General features: G+C 43.7%; 1 protein-coding gene across 2 annotated transcripts in view; it reads right to left on the bottom strand.

Moving 5' to 3' along the window:
- AMPH (amphiphysin) overlaps positions 1-19,185 on the bottom strand; it is a 247,746-nt gene that overhangs the window by 63,756 nt on the left and 164,805 nt on the right. For both annotated transcript variants that reach the window (XM_042914690.1, XM_042914700.1), the window contains exons 8-11: positions 15,523-15,598; positions 14,555-14,637; positions 12,238-12,376; positions 11,036-11,164 (exon numbers count right to left, since the gene is read on the bottom strand). In XM_042914690.1, the coding sequence (XP_042770624.1) occupies positions 11,036-11,164; positions 12,238-12,376; positions 14,555-14,637; positions 15,523-15,598 (427 nt within the window). The remainder of the gene's footprint in view (positions 1-11,035; positions 11,165-12,237; positions 12,377-14,554; positions 14,638-15,522; positions 15,599-19,185) is intronic.

Raw genomic sequence — 19,185 nt, 5'->3', positions numbered from 1 at the left:
AACCTCCATATTGTTTTCCATAGTGGTTCTACCAATTTACAATCCCATCAACAGTGTACAAGGATTCCCTGTTCTCCACGTCCTCACCAACAACTGTTATTTGTCTTTTTCATAGTAGCCATTCTAACAGGTGTGAGGTGATATCTCATTGTGATTCTGAAGTACATTTCTCTGACGGTTAGTGGTGTTGAGCACCTTTTCCTGTGTCTGCTGGCAATCTGTACATCTTCTTCAGAGAAATGTCCATTCGGGTCCCTTGTCCATTTTTTTAATCCAACTACTTGATTTTTTTTTTTGCTATTGAGTAGTATGAGTCCCTTATATATTCTGGATATTAACCCCTTATCTGATACATGATTTGCAAATATTTTCTCCCATTCCCTACATTGCCTTTTTACTCTGTTGATTGTTTGCTTTGCTGTGCAGAAGTTTCTATGCTAAGTGAAATAAGCAAGACACAGAAAGAGAAATGATCTCACATGTGGAATTGAAAACAGTCAAAACCATGGAAGCAGAGAGTAGAATGGTTTTTTCCAGGGCCTCAGGGGAGGGGAGATGGGGAGATGTTAGTCAAGGGGTATAAAGTTTCAGTTATGCAAGTCCTAGAGATCTAATGTTCAGCATGGTGACTGTAAGTAAAAATAGTGTATTATACACTTGAAATTTGCCAGGAGGATAGCTATTAAGTGTTCTGACATCATCATCATCAACAACAACAACAACAACAATAAAAGAGAGTAGCTATGTGAAGGGATAGATATATTAATTGGCTGGTTTGGGGAGATCACTTCACAATGCATACATATGTTAAAACATCAAGTTGTATACTTTAAGTGTATACAATTGTTATTTGTCAGTTATGCCTCAATAGAGCTGGGGGAAAAATGTCAAATGAGTACATGAAAAGATGCCTAACATCATTAGCCATTAGGGAGATGCAAACTAAATCACAACAAAGTAACACCATATACTTATCATCATGGCTAAAATTAAAAAGACTAACCGTACCAAGTGTCGGCAAAGATGTGGAGGAACTGAAATTCTTTTTCAGTGTGGGTGGAAACACAAATAGTATAATCACTTAGAAAAGTCTGGCAGTTTCTGGGGCACCTGGGTGGCTCAGTCGGTTGAACATCCGACTTTGGCTCAGGTCATGATCTCACGGTTTGTGAGTTCAAGCCCTGTGTTGGGCTCTGTCCTGATGGCTCGGAGCCTGGAGCCTGCTTCAGATTCTGTGTCTCCCTCTCTCTCTGTTCTTCCCCCACCCATGCTCTGTCTCTCTCTCTCTCTCAAAAATAAATAAAGATTTAAAAAAATTTAAAAAAGAAAAGTCTGGCAGTTTCTTAATAAGTTAAACTTACTCCTACCAAATGATCCAGCTAGTTCATAGAGATTTACTGAAGAGAAATGAAAGCATGTGCACAAAGAACATTTGTATACAAATGTTCACAGCATCTTTACTTACAATACCCCAAAATTAGGGGCACCTGGGTAGCTCAGCCAGCTAAGCGTCCGACTTTGGCTTACATCATGATCTCAGAGGTTCGCGGGTTTGAGCCCTGCACTGTGACAGCACAGAGCCTGGAGCATGCTCTGGATTCTGTATCTCCTCTCTCTCTGCCTCTCCTCCACTCATGCTCTCTCTCTCTCTCTCTCTCTCTCTCTCAAATAAATAAACATTAAAAAAAATAGCCCGAAATTAGAAACTACCCAAATATCCATTAATGGATGAAAAAAAAACAACAACAACAAACCCTGATGTGTCCATACAATGAGATATTAGTCAGTAATAAGAAGGAATAAACTGCTGATACCTGCTACAAAATGGATGAACCTCATAATAATTATGCAGAACAGTACAAGCCAGACCAAAAAGGGTGCACACTGGGTGATTCCATCTATACAAAATTCTAGGAGATTCAAACTTGTGTATGGTGACAGAAAGATGAGTGTTTGCCTGGAGGGTACAGCATGTGGACAGGAACAGAAAGGATTACAGACACAAAGAAACTTTGGGGGTGAGAGATATAGTCACTACCTTGATCCTGGTGATGGTTTCATGGGTGCACACATATTTCAAAACTTATCAAAAAGTATGCTTTAAATATGTGCCGTTAACCGTACGTTGGTCAGAAATCAATGAAACTGATTAACAGAAGAAAATACTCTAACAACAGGAGATTAGTTAAACCTACTATGGTACAACCTCATGATACAGGGATCTGTTGTTATTTAAAATGGTGAGATATATCTTAAATTGACATGAAAATATCTTTGTTATATTTGTAGTAAAAAAAACCCATAGGTTATAAAACTGATATAAAATGATCAAATTTCCAAAAAAATATATCTTTCTGTCACTGTTTGAAGAGAATAAAATTGTGGCATTACAAAAACTACATTAGTAACAGTGGTTTTTGCTGAGAAATAGAACTACACTTTTAAACTTTTGCTTTTTGCTTCTCTGGAATTTACTAGTGTTTTGGGTTAACCACGCATCCTTTATGACATTACTCTTATAAGCATATCAGGTAACAGAGATTTCAATATATAGCTACAGACACAAAAATTTATAAGTAGAGCAATCTCTAAGCCATTCCCGTGGGTGCATGCAGACAGACAGATGGATAGACAGACAGACAGACACACACACACACATACGCACAATTTTTTAAATTTGTTTAATGTTTATTTTTTTTGAGAGAGAGAGAAAGAGAATGAGTGGGGGAGGGGCAGAGAGAGAGGGAGACACAGAATCCGAAGCAGGCTCCAGGCTCTGAGCTGTCAGCACAGAGCCCAACGTGGGGCTCAAACCCATGAACCGTGAGATCATGACCTGAGTCAAAGTCGGATGCTTAACCAACTGAGCCACCCAGGCACCCCGATTTCTTAATGATAACACAATATTTCAGTGAGCCAGATAAAGTCATAGGTACTATTTCTTCCAAAGAGTTTTTTTTTAATTTTTTATTCTTTCATTAAACATATTTTAAGGACATTTTCATTATATTCTAAATATTAGGCAGGACACTTATTACTTCCCAATAAGTCCGGGGAGATCAGATAACAAACTTAAGACATAAAGGTTAAATGAAGTTTTTAGGAACGAGGCCAGTTGGGGGTTATCTTTCAGGTAATACATATGTCTTTTATTGAAGGGTCACAACATAGCTGACAATTTCTACCAGTGAGTAAAGCTTTTGCATTTCGTTGGTAATTATGAACGCAGAGGCCTAAGAAAAATTTTTTTAAATGTTTATTTCTCTTGAGAGAAAGAAAGTGTGCAAGTGAGTGGGCGTCCTCAGGAAACTGAACTTTATAACTGGAAGCCTATGGTAAGACCACTACAGATGCATACGCAGCAGTTACTGGGAATAATGGTAGTTAACTATAGTATCCTGACCGGGCTCAAGAGCTTTATATTTGCAGTCTCAGAATTTGCAGTCATCATTCAACCATTTCATAGGACATTGTCAAGTATTTGTTCTACAGCTTTAACTATATAAGACGTTAAAAGAATAGTACAACGAGGGGCGCCTGGGTGGCTCAGTTGGTTAAGCACCTGACTGTTGATTTTGGCTCAGGTCATGATCTCACAGTTCAGGTGTTCGAGACCCACATTGAGCCTGCTTAGGCTTCTCTCTCTCTCTCTCTCTGCCTCTCCTCCACTCGAGTGGTCTCTGTCTCTTTCAAAATAAATAAATAAATAAATAAATAAATAAATAAATAAATAAATAAACAAACTTAAAAAAAGAAACGGTACAACGAAGATCCATTTACCCATGACCTGGATTCGTCAAAGCTCTCCTATTGCCGTCTTTGCTGCGTATGCTTACCTACATTTATAGGATCCTGCAGATGCTCTAATGAGGTGACGCACAACATACTAACTTTCTAAGGAACTGTTTATCTAGGTTTTTTGTTTTTGTTTTTACTGGAGCAAGCTGCTAGGTTGCACAGCCGTGACAGTGCAGCACATTGACCGTAAGGAGAAGAGAGACAGTAGGGGAGGTGGACGGGGCCTGTGCGTCCAGTGAGGTTCAGTGATGACCACTGGATGAACAAGTAGCTCAACTGGTGGAGTAAAGACCCTCCTCCCACCGCCCCTGGAATTTAACGATAACATTGCTGATCTGTCACAACTTGAAGAACTGTGCTAATATCAAAAACCCGAAGACGCTGTAGAGAATGTGCATTCTGAACATTACGGAGAGAGTCTGGATGGATTTGTTCAGTTTACTGGCCATCTAGTACCTGCTATCCATCAGGTGCTTAGAACGCCAGCATGGGTGGTCTACAGACTTCCGCTTTCCACGGCTGCCCTATGAACGCCACAGTGTGGCCGAAAGACAACGGGTTTGCTCAACTTCAAAAGTAGGGATAATGATGGGGTGCCTGGGTGGCTCAGTCGGTTAAGTGTCCGACTTCGGCTCAGGTCATGATCTCATGGTTCTTGGGTTTGAGCCCCGTATCAGGATCTGTGCTCGGAGCCTGGAGCCTCCTTCAGATTCTGTGTCTCCCTCTCTCTATACTCCTCCCCTGCTCATGCCCTGTCTCTCTCTGTCTCTCAAAATTGAATAAAAGTTAAAAAAAAGTTTAAATAAAAATAAAAGTAGGGATAATGGCCTGTCAATCACAGGAATGATGTGAAAGCTAAATCGAAGGAGACTCTGCATGTAACATAGTCATGTGCTTCCTCATCGTGAGCTCTTTCCTTTCTCCCCAACTTATTCTTCTGTGTTCCCCTTCTCCCCTTCCCCTGCTGGCCTCTCTGAGCCAGCTGAGCACCACTCCCTAACCCATACCTCAAACCATATTCAAAAGTGCAAAATCTCAAAAGACTCACACCGTGAGATGCTTCGCAAGGAGGTAGAATATAAAATGCAAAAAAGGGCAAAGTGTGAAAAGTCTAGATGTTGTCAGAAGTTCAGGTGTCTGAGAACCTTGGAAGGTTGTGAAGCCAAGTGGCATGACGACTTAAGAGCACTGTCAGAGCCCCAGAGGATAAACAAATTGCCCCACTTGGCTACCCCTGCCGAAGGAACCAGGGGTCCTGTGGGCGACCCACCAACCCAACAGACCGACCAAACAGGGGCTGAAGGGTCTGAAGACACACGGTTTCCTTCCTTCCAGTTTTCAGCTTACTAATTCTTTCTGCGTTACCAGAATGCTAACATGTTTACTTGGAAAAAATACCAACTGAAAGAAGAGGCAGCTGGTCCAGAAATATGCTACATTGAAAAGAAAAGCCAAAGCGGAATTCAAAACCAGGTGACAGATACCCGGGAAGCGAGGGGTACGTACACACGTGACTGCAGGATGGCCTCTCAGGATTGGGGAGACGAAAAGGGCCATTTCACGAACTTATTCTGCAAGCTGAAAATCTACTTCAGTTTGATTGGCTAAGGAAAAATCGAATGACTTCATGAACTCAAAATGTGAGCTGCAGCATTCGGCTGGAAAGCAGAGGCGTTAAGAGTAGCAGAGTTAACGATGCTAACTTGATCCCGACAGCCACGCAGCTTAGAGGCTGTGCTGCTGTCTTGCCTTCTGGCACAGTAGGTCTCCCAGCAGGAGTGGGGAGATGGGCTTGGAGGAATAGGCTTGGATGGTCACAACCTAATCCATCTGGATTTGTAAAGGAGAATGCCAGTTTCAAAAACAGAAAATATGCAGGGGCGCCTGGGTGGCTGAGTCAGGTAAGCGTCTGACTCTTGGTTTCGGCTCAGGTCACGATCTCACGGTTTGTGGGTTTGAGCCCCGCTTCGGGCTCTGCGCTGACAGTGCGGGGCCTGCTTGGGTCTGTCTCTGTCTCAAAATAAACAAAAACGTAAAAGATTTAAAAGCAAAGAGAGAAAATATGCAACGTCATTGCTGGGAAAAGATTTAAGCAAAACAGTTGGGGGTTACCTGCTACGGAAAAAAAAAATGTGGAAACAGGCAATTTCTTCCTTTCTGCCACTTGACAGGTAGAAGGGCAAGCAGGGACCCCACCCCTAGCCCTGACCCTCAGGGGAGCCCCACACTTTCGAATACATTCCCTGAAATTTTCTAAGTCCTTCTCTGGTGGTGGCGGTTGTGGCTAGCAATGCTATCTGGTCAGGGCACCCACATGGGGCTGGCGCCCATCTCTCTTTGGAGCACTCTGTGACCCTCTCTACATGGAGTACCTACCACACCCCCCAGGAACTCTGGGGCTCACATCCACCCAGTTGTCCTGGAACATGGTGGCCAGGCTTGTTTCCAAGAGGGTGGCTGGTGGGCAGATTGCCTCCACTGGGCAGCATGGCGTTTCACGTACGGAATCCCATCAGACTGACCACCAGAATGCTGCGGACAGGCTCATTTCAAGGGACTCAAATTGGTTATATGGACAGAAGCCCCCCTCTGAAAATATTTGCCCAGAGCCACGATCCCTCAGGAAAGCCCTGGTGGGAGAGGAGGGTGAACCTCGATCGTGAGAAGAGAAAGCAGTCCGAAACATCTTTTTTCAAAACATTTTTGAAGAAAAAAAAAGAAACAACCTTGCATGTGTACATATGTGTGTGTATATAATATACATGATTGCTTTTTTTGGCCTTGATCTGTTAAAATCCTATTTATAGGCCATAAGTTTGGTTTCCAGGGATATAATATCTTTTAAATCTTCGTTTTTAAACATGTTTCACCAAACGCCCACGTCCCTGGAACAGGTAGTACTTTGGGAGAAAAGGGAGATTATTTGAGAAACTCTGATTTAAACAAAAAGGGCTTTTGTTGCACAACTTCTCAGAGCACTGGACATGCTGACACAAACTATGTAAAACAAAAGGGGGTGTAGCTCCTCCCAGCCTCCGATGACCAAGGACCCCCTTTTCACAGCATCTTATGGGAAGGGATGGAAAATGCTGTCTTGAAAGAATAACGTGGGGCACCTGGGTGGCTCAGTCTGTTAAGCCTCCGACTTCGGCTCGGGTCAGAATCTCACAGTTCGTGGGTTCAAGCCCTGCGTCGGGCTCTGTGCTGACAGCTCAGAGCCTGGAGCCTGCTTCAGATTCTGTGTCTCCCTCTCTCTCTGCCCCTCATCCACTCACACTCTGTTTCTGTCTCTCAAAAATGAATAAACTTAAAAAAAATTTTAAAGAATGATTCAGGAAAACACACACACACACACACACACACACACACACACACACACACACCCCATAAGAGATTTCTTTCAATTTAGGTTCTTGGGAGGGAAAAATAAAGAGGGCTGGCAGTTCCATTTTTGTAATCACAAAACCAGAGAAGCAAGGTCAGCCCTGTGGTCTTGACACGCGGACCTCTCCCTGTAAGCAGGTACGGATACTTCCCAGAGAAGATTCTATGATATAGTTAAGGTCTGGGGCCATTAGAGGGCTCTCTAGGCCTAATGGATTTGTTTCCAATCCCCGGATGCACTCAGGAGGGACTGTCGCCACCGTGAAGCTTGGTGTACGAGACGCACAAATCCATCAGAGGTGAGGAATATTTCAATCATCACACCTGGAGCTTCTGGGTGGGATTAATACAAACACTCTTCTTCCCCACTAAGTACATGATAAAAATAGCAAACTGGGGACATAAACCTATCTGTTCAATGTAGACTGACTTATTAAACTTTTAAAAAATATCACAATAAAACTGAAATGGACCACTCCATACGATCATAAATATCATGTATCTGGGAGAGAAGAGCTTTTCAGATACATCTCAGCTTTATAGCTTCCATGCAGCTGGCATTGCATTTTCTCTGGGCATTTCTGTTGATTCTTTTTCATCAAATATCTGTGCCTATCTAAAAACATCACAGCCCTGATGAGACCGTCCATTCCCTTAGAATATGTAACTTGACATATACTCTGATCAACACATCTAATATTACAAGCACACATGTACATGCACGTGTATGTACATGTAAGTCCAACTGCCCGAAATATGGAGTATTTCAAGTCATACTATTTTTTTTAATTTCATGTGTATTTATTTTTGAGAGAGGGAGAGAGCGTGTGCGAGCAGGGCATGGGCAGAGAGGAGGGGGAGGGACAGAGAGAGGTGGGGAGGGGAAGAAAGAGGGAGGGGACAGAGGATCGGAAACAGGCTCCATGCTGACAGCAATGAGCCCAATGGGGGGCTCGACCTCACAAACCGCTACATCATGACCTGAGCCGAAGCTGGACGCTTAACCGACTGAGCCACCCAGGCACCTCTCAAATCACACAATTTTTAAGCGCAGCAGTTATACATGGTCGTACATGATATACACTTGACTCAGCTGGGTATTTCCCTGGGAGAAATCTGTTCATTCACTGTGGTACTTTGTTCGTGGCCATATATTTGTGCCACGGGGAAATCCTGGCCTAAAACAGTGGTTCTCACGGCGTGATCCCATGACCAGCAGTTGTCAGCATCACTTGGGAGCCTGTTAGGAATACAGATTCTTGGCCCCCACCCTAGAGCGGCTGAATCAGAAACTCTGCCGGATGTGACCGAAAAGGAGTGAGAGAACACACACTGGCCCTGTGGGTATCAAAAGAGGAACGAGCAACCGAAGGGACTGTCAAGATGCTTCAGGGACAGGTGGCATCTGCATAATTTTATTGTATCTTTTTAAAATGCTTATTTATTTCTTGAGAGAGAGAGAGAGAGAGAGAGAGAGAGAATCCCAAGCAGGCTCTGTGCTGACAGTGCAGAGCCTGATGTGAGGCTCGAACTCACAAATCGTGAGATCATGACCTGAGCTGGAACCAAGAGTCAGATGCTTAATGGACTGAGCCACCCAGGCGCCCCAAAATAAAGCTAGATTCTATCACTCAATAAGCAAGGAAACAGACTGAAACATAAACCCTGCTTCACTCCCTTCTCTTGACATCGTGACATAAGACTCACAGCCATTTAGTCAATGGAAACGCTCTGGTCACATGCTGTGGTCCACCAGAAGAGCCACATTACCGCAGTCAGAAAAAATGACAGAAACCTCCTTCTGCCTCCTCTTGATTAAAAGAAAACAATATAAATGAAACTGAATCCCCCAAAACGCACCCCCATGATGTCTCTGGCGGTCAGTTCTTTCAGAATCCCCGAGCACACTGATGGAGGGGACACACTCCAGTATGGGGAGTATGGGGGAAGGAGTGCTTTCCTCCTCTTGCCACAGCCTTGGAGTGCTACACAAAGACAGCCAGGCTGGGCCCGGGCCAGGCCCCCAGTTGGTTGGTTCTGCTTAGAAAGCCGTTTCCTCTTCCTCTGTCCCCGATTCCTGACTTCCCATGACTCCTATGCAACAGCATCATGAGAGTTAATGCTCTTAGAAGCACTCTGGGCCCCCGTCTAGCATTTGCAATTGTAAAAAGTGCTGTGATGCTTTTCTTTTCTACCAATGAAGAAACCTTATGTGAGCCAGCAAACTGCAAATAAAAAAACATTTTAAAGGAAAGAACACTTTTGAACCCCATCTTTGCTTCGGAACTAGTCTATGTGTCATGTTGCCTCTACTTTGGCTGCCTCAGGTGCTAAATGGAAGGGTCTTCAGCTAAGTACATGTGGCTTCTGGGTGACCACATTCTCTGTGGAGGGGACCAAGGCAGGTTTTTGGAGGGTACAGGGGAAAGCAACCTGAATAAGGGTTATCATCGGCCGAAACACCCCCTATTTGAAAACTGATGAAGCACCAGAGAGAAGGGAGCTGAGCTGTTAGCAAATACAAATGGACAGCATAACGTGGAAATGAAAACTGCTCACGTTTGGTGCCAGGCCAACAGCTGGCTCTGAGAGAGCTAGCCCTGAGGGCATCTGGGTATCCACAGACATCATTTGTCCCTGCACTCATCCACGTGCAATTCTCCCTCCTCGAAAAGAGCTGCTAAATCACATTTCAAGGCCTTGTTAGCGTACCAAATCCCACATCTCATACAAACAACAGAAGAAGGACACTATTAGCTGAAAGCATTGTGCCTTATTGATGAATGCCCTTAAAAGCAACGACAAATTACGACGGGCTTCCAAGTGGCTATTTTCTGAGTTCTCTGTTATTAGTGCATTATTTCTGTTATTGTCAACAGGACGTGATTATAATTGGGATGTTGTACACAGTGTTGTTATTGATGTACTCAGTAATTATAGGTCTGCATTCTCACATCTTATAAAATGTAGGTATTATTTCTGACCCTGAGGACGCTGGGAGCAACTGATGCTGGCACGATTTTTCTGGGGACTTTCACTCTTGAAACAAAGAAATGGCTTTGATGGCATCAGGAACAGCTCTGGAAGTCAGGAATCTTCATTCTTGAGACAATGGGATGACCAAGTCGCCAGCAGAGGTAGACTTGCAGTCCACGAAGGTAGCTGTACCTGGGGCAGGTGCGCCCCAGGGTCTTTGAGACCAGGGCAATTGCGGATGCTTCTGTTTGCCAAAGTAGGAAGGTCAAAAGGCTTAAAAACAGTCATCTCTTTTCATTGTATTTTCCTATTCTCTACTAGGAAGCAATACAAAAGAACTAACACAGGGCATAAAGACATGAATTCACAAATACTGATGTTCCCCGAAGTGCTGGTAAAGAAACAGAAAAATTGAAAGCTACCTGGTCCATTCCTCAGATGGAATACTCTGGTTAAACATCTTCTTTTGAAAAAAGAAAACAGTAACATGACATGAAAAAAAGACGCTCAATTAGATGAAGTAGAAAAGTCAGGAATACATAACAATGCCATTGAATTTTATGGTACAAATTCGGTATTTACCTAGAAAAATAGACTGAAGGAAAATAAACCAAAGTGCATTCATTTGTGACTATGTCAGAGTGGTATGATTTAGGGGATTATGAAAATTCGTCATTTCACACTTTTCGGTGTTTCCAAACATTGTATGTACGTCTCCCATTTGAGAATGCTTTAGGCATACCAAGTAATTAACAAACCTGATGACAGCTGAAATGATACTGCGGGCTCTAACGTCTGACACTTTTAAAGCTGGTCCTTGAGGGTCCCTCTGCCATGGAACTTCTGTGGACATCGCAGCTCCATACGAGGCACTTACCTGCGAAGGTGTCGTCACACTGATTTCCGGAACAAAGTTGTCCTCAAAGAAATTGATGATGTTCTCCTGTTGAAGTTCCTTTGTTGGAGTGACTTTGGGCAGAGGTGGGACAGGAGGCCCTTTCCTGGTCTACAAAACATCAGAAACACAAGCAAACTAATTCAGCCAAAGACGGCACGCGAGATGTGCAGAAATGCCACGGAACAGTGCTGGGCGGACGTATCGGTCACTGACTGAAATTTAGATACGTGTACAGAAACAAGAACACCTGATTGAGCAGAGAATGCTATCTCCCTTGGTGGCTCTCTGAGCACCAACAAGCAAGGGCCCCGTGAGAAATACTCCGGCAATGCCACTCCATTCATCTCAACACAAGCGCTACACGCAGGGCCAGGTGCCTATGCCTCTAAAGTTAAAACTAAGGCAACACCTTTTGTGGAGTCAACTGAAAAGGATTTCTCATTTCAGCAATAAATTGGAACTTGAACACTAACATCAGGAAAGTTTGTCACTGGAATCACTGAGACCGCCCATAGGTAGCACACATTGCACTCCCCACGTGAGTGTTTTCAGGAGTAAGAACTTGACAGAACTATTCCGTGGATCTTCTCACGACTTGCCTTACTTTCAAAGCCTGCACCGCACTGGACACTTAGAGTCTTCCTGTAGGAACTTCATCTTCACCCAAAGTGGGGAAGACGAAGGCGGCCATGTTTCTCTGTATTTACCTTTTCTAATCTTTCCGGTTTCCCCCAATCATTTCTTCTAGAAGCTTTTGTTGAGCTCGTGCGCCACACACTGTGGGTAGTACCCAAACTGTGAAATGGCGTATAAACATCACGGCTTTCTTGGCCATACTTGACCCAAGGGTAAGCGAAAGTGCTGGAGGAAGGGAGGTCCTAGCAGAAGGCAGGACCGATCAGAGCCTTCTGAAAGCAAGAGGTGGGAGGAGAGGAGGGCATGGAAGGAAGCTGAGGTTGTGGAGAGAGGTCTCAACACACTCAAACGTAGGGTGTGTGAGGATGTAGGGCTCCAAACTGGGAAAACAGCTTGATTCCTTAGTGGCCATCACAATGCCGACAGCCTTGAAGTCTCCCCAACTGGAAACTCCTTTTGATGCCCCAGGACCCCAGGACTATCCCAGACAGGGGTCCTCACGCCGAGTTCTTCCATTTGCCCCAATGTACTTGACCTCTTCCTACCTGTGAAGGTGACCTAGGCCTTGCCGGTGCAGGAGACGCAGGTACCAGCGTGTGATTGGGACTAGCTGTTGGGCTCGGGATGGGCGAAGGCTCCTCGGGCGGCGATGGGGTCTTTGCGATGCGGAGAGGACCAGAATCGCTGGATGAACAAACACATGAGAGTCAGCAACGGGCCGTCTAAAGAACAGTACTTACGTTTCAGGGGTCCTCCAGCCCAAAGGAATCCTGAGGCACAACAGGTTTTGGCTCTCGTCTAGCCCCCTTCTAGGTTAATTCTGGCTGTTATGTACAGTATTTATTATCCACTGGATGCCAGACCCCATTTGGAATATATCATCTCTAACCTCACAACACTCAGGCCTTGCTGTCTCCACGTAAAGTGGGGCACAGAGAGGTTAAAAACCCCTGAAGTCACTCAGCATTTTGCTGGCTCTGAATTCAGGCCTTGGGAATGCAAACCCCTTGTTCTTTCCACTGTGCCAAACAGGCTCTGCAAGAATCATCCAAAGAGAAGCTGAATTAGCTGAACCACTTTCAACTTTTGATTTCCTTCATAATGTTACTAGGTCATAATCGATAGAAAAACCTACCCTGAAAATGATAAATTTTACGTTTATCCTCAGGATAGCGCTGAGTAGGATTTTATAAGTCTTTTCTGATAACATTTGGAAACAAATTCATTACTTGTTCCCCTTTCTATACCTTATAAAACAATGACTGAACTCAGACACCTTGACAGGCACGAACGAATTATGTGAAGGCAGAGTGTCAGCAATGTTTCCTGAGAACCCACCGCATTCCTGGCACTGGGCCAGAGGCGTGGGACCAGCTCAAAGGTGATGAGCAGGAGAAGGGCACTTGGGACACATCCTACTCTCTAAGACCTTCTAACGTCTACAGATTGAGGGAACAGCGTCTCTACCCCAAAATAAACTAGCGCATACACCACAGCATGATCTACATATTCAAGGGAGTGAGTCCTGCGGGGAACATGGATGGGCCACATGATTGAGACTACGTGCCAGCAATCATGTCCTCTGTCGGGAAGCGCGGATCCAATCTACACTCAACAGGGAGCCCACTGAGCTCACTCACCACCTCGTTCTGTGGAGGAATGTTGAAAAAAACCAAAGGAACATTTGGTAAGTGGCCATGGCCTCACTCTGTCTTCATTTTATCTGATTCAGCAACACTGAAGTGTACAGACACGTTTGTTTCACGTCTCTACGAGGGAGGACCCCCTAAGTTTTTCACGTGCTTTACAGCCAAAACACCCAATGTCATTGCGACGTTCCTCTTACAACCTCCTCTTTGTTCCAAGTTCATGCTGAGATACTATATTGGAAACAGTGCTTCCTTCCACTCCTTTCATGTGTTCTTGTAGGGAATGTTCTTTCCCTTCGAAGGATAAGAGATCCTAAATGCTCACTTGGGATAGCAGCTGTAGCAGAGACTATTATGAGGATGGCTAATACAAAGAGTATCATTTAAGAAAATTAGCTCTCTATAGAGAAATCCAAACACTAACATGGGTAGGAGTGTGTGTTTTTATAAAGGTATACGTAGGACTCTATATGATGATTGATGTTGAAATTGCAAACAGAGAATGTCAGGACTGCATATTACCTTACAAGCCATTTAGTTCAATACCATCTTTTTTTTTTTCTGTTGATTAAAAAAAAATGAGATCTTCACCCAAAGGATTAATGGACTCACTCAAGGAAGGCAAAGCCTGTTAACTGCGGGATCACAAACCTGAAAGCTGGGTCTTCTGATTTCCAGCCCAAGGCTCACAAGCCTGCCTTCCTTGAACATATGATGCCTGAGAAGGATCGGTGTATTTGATGACTGACTCACAGAATCAACGTGCAACAGGACCGAAACAATGCAGCATTTGCAAGGTCAAGTCAGGAGGTAAGATGATGGTGAGGTGTCAATTACTTTCCAAAATGGATTCATGGAAGATGCCAGCACTGACGATAAGCATAAGGACTAAGTGCTGGGAGTTTAGGAATTCCTTTCTTCTCCAAAGAAAGTAACAGGTGCACAACCAGAAATTACGTGTTAAAAATGTATACCCCAGGTCCCGTGGAAAATGGAGACAGGCAGATAGTCAATTCTATGGTGACAATGACCAAAGCCCACAGTGAGTAAATCTAAAGGCTAAAGGTTAAGGTGAACACAGAACAGAGTCTGACAGTGGAAAGGCTCCTTAGTGTTAGAGTTTTCTAAGAGGATTAAAATAGCATGGTCTGGTGCAGACTGCAGAAATTGCGACAAGCATTGCATGAACTTGGGTCTGAAGAACACAGCCTACCTGGGAGCTCCTTGAATGGTGAAGGCCTTGTCAGCGTGCTGGTCGCCCAGCTTCGTCATGACTTCGTACAATTTGTGGCAAAGCTAAAGGGATGGAGACCATTGGTCTGTTAGCTGTAAGTCATTCTGGTGCCGATTCAGGCTACTGCCCTAAGAGAGGAGGAAGCGTTTACTGAAAAACTGAGAACCTTAACGACGATAGGGATGGCCTCAGGATACCTTTAAATTCTACAAATGGACAATTTAAAACTCATGTCAAGGGGTGCCTGGCTGGCTCAGTCGGTTGAGTGTCCGACTTCAGCTCAGGTCATGATCTCGAGGTTCATGAGTTCAAGCCCGGCATCAGGCTTTGCGCTGACAATGTGGAGCCTGCTTGAGAGTCTCTGTCTCCCTCTTTCTCTGCCCCTCCCCTGCTCTTTCTCTCTCTCTTTCAAACTAAATACATAAAAATTAAAAAAAAAACTTATGTCAAAACTGAAAGGCCACAAACACAAATAAACCTTTAAAAAACCAAAATACATTTCTCAACCAGAGTACAGAATGGAAAACAAACCCTTATTGTTTCTGATGACTCTACTAGAGATAAAGTCGTACGACCACCCTGCTGAACTAAGACAATATTAGTTGACGACAGGACTGCTGACTGAATGCTCAGATACCAATTTTTCCTCAGCCTCAAAAAGTATCACTTTTAAACGCCACTTTTAAAGCTGACTGGAAACAAAAACCAAACAAAACAAGACTGTGAGACTGTGACAGGGAGAAAAAGCATTTCGGAAGAGGAACGAAGACCGGCCAGGATTCCTGAGGGCCTGGAGGAATACTGGAGAAATACCACTGAGAGTAATAACATGCTATGAAAACAAACTCGCAAGTAAGTGACAATGCTACGCCATTTCATTTGCTTTCAGAAAAAAAAAAGTTCACTTATTTTATGTTCCGTAAGGAAAAATAATCATCGTTACTTACCACCGCTATTTCCTTATGAAACTTGGCCTCGAGGCTGGAAACATTTTTGAAAGTGTTGACGTAAAACCCAACTCGTCTGCCATGTAGAGACACAAAGAGGAAAGAAGAATAGGGAAAGACCGGTCAGCAAAACCGCATTTGTAATGGCAATGAAATGCATTAGGAACAGGTTTCCTTTGTATAATTGTGATTAACACTGGGCCACATCTGCTGGCCCACAGCACAATCTCTCCAAAGGCAGTGGACGTGCGGAGACAGTGGCTCTCACACCGTGGGGAACACCAGGACTGCATTTCAGATTCTGCAGGTCTCAGATAGGGTTGGAGGATGTGCATTTAAAAAAAATTTTTTTTTTAAGTTTATTTATTTTTGAGAGAGAGAGAGATGCAGAGTGTGAGCAGGGGAGACAGAGAGAAATAGGGAGACACAGAATCTGAAGCAGGCTCCAGGCTCCGAGCTGTCAGCACAGAGCCCAGCACAGGGCTCAAACCCATGAACCGTGAGATCGGGACCTGAGCCAAAGTCCAATGCTTAACTGACTGGGCCACCCAGGCGCCCTAGAATTTGCATTTCTAACAGGCTCTAGGTAACACTGAGGCTGCTGCTCGTGCAGACGGAACACATTTGGAACCACTGCCCTAAGAGTCTGTTGTATTTTAGACGTGTGTCTTGTGAAGGGCTGGAGAGAGAAAAGCTTATCATTAATTTTTATGACATATACATAGAATCATTTTGGATTCTGAAATGTGGTGGATAGGCAGAAACAGAAAACCTACCGATTAATTACAATTCCTCAGCTAAAGTAAGAGGGCCAAATATTAAGACACAAGGTGTCCATTCACAGTATCTCAAACAGGTTTGTGAAGCAAAAGCAGGGGGTGGGACTTTTAGGTCCCTAATAGTAAGCACACCTGTCAACCCCAAGGGTTCAGCCCAGTACTTCCTGAATGGGCTCCCTTTGCTCTAAATGAGGACACTGTATTAATTCAATCTTTCTGAATCCATCTAATAAATTACTACTTTGATTTCATTCGTGTTCTTGTTTCAATGACATTCTCAAAAATAAGTCCAGAATCCTGACTGGTTCATGAGATTCTAAATCCCAAGTAAGAACTTAGATGCCAGAAACATTAGACAGGCCAGATATATGGAATAAACATACTCGGGGGGCGGGGGGGCGGGGAGGTTGTAATAAGAATAATATATTGTTTAATATATAATTTTATTATTTAATAATAACTTATTACTGGGGAGTAAGAATGTGGCTGTACATAGGAGGGCCCCTCTTATTTAAACAATGACATGAAAGCATAAATAAAAGGGGACCTTCCTATTTAGCTGTGCCTTGTGCTGAGCAAGATTCCAATAAGCCGAGCGGACGAATGTTCCATTATCATTAAAGCCAACAGAAAGAGCTGCCATGTAATAGACACCTTTATTTATTCCCTCACTTAATTCTTGTAACTACCTCCAGGGTAGTGAGCCTCATTTTACATCCAGGTCAGCCAAGGCACAGACATACTAATTGTCCAAGGTCTCGTAATTAATAACCAGAGAACCTGTGTTTGGATCCAAAAGGAGGAAAACCAATAGAAAAGCATGGACTGTGTGACAAGAAATTCTGCTTAAGCACGAGTATCATGACTTCTGCTCTCTCCAATGAATTAGGGTTTAGAATTTTAACAAGATAAAAGATAAAAACCCAATTTAGAGATTCAGAGATGAAATAATGGTTAAGTACCATGTGAAACTCCAGTAAGGCTTACTTTTTCTACGTCTTAACCTGTGCCTTAAGTTCCTACCGTGTTCCACTTAATTTTTTTTTTATTTTAGAAGACTAGTTTATTTGGGTTTCCTTCATCTTTTCAGCTTTATTGAGGTATAGCTGACAATTAAAATGGTGAGATATTTCAAGTGTACATTGTGGTGACCTGATTCACAATTGTGAATAGTTCCCCCATCTAGTTAAGTAACACAGCTCTCACTTCATAAATGTATCTTGTGTGTGTGAACATTTAACTTCTACACTCAGCACATTTCAATTATAGAATATAGTGTTATCAGCTATGGTTACCATGTTGTACATTAGATCCTCAGACCTTACTCACAGCTAAAAGTGTATACCTTTTTACCAACCTCTCCCTATTTCCCCCACCTCCTAGCCCCGGACATCCACTTTCCTACTTTCCATTTCTATGAATTTGCCTTCCCCCACCCAGATTCCACATACAAGGGATACCATGCAGTAGAATCACCTCGCACACTCATCAGCACGGCTGTCATCAAAAAGACCAGATAACAAGTGTTAGCAAGGATGTGGAGAAAAAGGACCCCTTGTGTACTGTCTTTGGGAATGGAAATTGGTGCAGCCACTGGGGAAAACTCCTCAGAGAGGTAAAAATAGGACTACTGTACGACCCAGTGATCCCACTTCTGGAGATACGTCTGAAGGAAATGAAACCAGGAACTCAAAGAGATACAGGCACTGCCCCATTCACTGCAGCGTTATTCATAAGAGCCAAGAGATGAAAACAATCCAAGTGTCCGGGGAATGATTAAAGAAGGTGTGGGGCACCTGGGTGGCTCAGTAGGTTAAGCGTCCAACTTCGGCTCAGGTCGTGATCTCGCGGTCCGTGAGTTCAAGCCCCGCGTCGGGCTCTGTGCTGACAGCTCACAGCCTGGAGCCTGTTTCAGATTCTGTGTCTCCCTCTCTCTCTGGCCCTCCCCCGTTCATGCTCTGTCTCTCTCTGTCTCAAAAATAAATAAATGTTAAAAAAAAATTAAAATAAATAAATAAATAAAAGGAAGGTGTGACATGTATACACACACACACACATATGTATATGCATATATACATACAGGATACGTACACCTGCATATATATATATGAATATACATATACACACAGACATATATTATGTATATTATTTCATATCAAAATAAAAATAGGTGAATTGAGAGACATAATCACTGTAGATACTAAACATTAAGTGGAACATATGTCTCTGTCCGGTTTGTTTCACTCAGCATAATGCCCTCATGGTCCATCCATATTATCCCAAATGGCAGAATCTCCCTTTTTTTTTTTTTTTTTTGAAAGAGAGCATGAGTGAGCAAGGGAGGGGCAGAGGGCGAGAGTGAGCGAACAAAACCTAAGCAGGCTCCATGCCCAGCGTGGAGCCTGACATGGGGCTTGATCTCATGACCATAAGATCATGACCTGAGCACTGGAATCAAGAGTTGGACGTTCATCCGACTGAGCCACCCAGGTGCCCCTCCTTTCTTATGGCTGAATAATATTCCATTGTGCGTGTGTGTGTATATGTGTGTCTGTGTGTATATATTGATAGATGATAGATAGATAAACAGACACATATTAATAAAGAAAATCCTGGCACAGGGTGTTTGGGAAATAGCAACTACTTGGGAGGGTCAGATCAGAAGCTTGGGAGATAAGAGTAGTGAGGCAGGCCTGTGCGCTGGGGCAGGGGATCTTCCCGACCGTGAAGTATGCGTTTATTTGTAGGCAGTGGTTATTTGCAGCCCCTAGCCATGTGTGGGACAGGGGAATGGAGAGGACCTGTGTTTGAGGAAGCTAACAAAGCAGCACCTGTACAGGAGGGGAGTCTGCAGGTGCACTGACAACACTGGGCAGAGGGTCCA

This window comes from Panthera leo, chromosome A2 (assembly GCF_018350215.1).
Source record: "Panthera leo isolate Ple1 chromosome A2, P.leo_Ple1_pat1.1, whole genome shotgun sequence".
Taxonomy (NCBI): domain Eukaryota; kingdom Metazoa; phylum Chordata; class Mammalia; order Carnivora; family Felidae; genus Panthera; species Panthera leo.
This window is presented reverse-complemented; position numbering and strand designations above follow the sequence as displayed.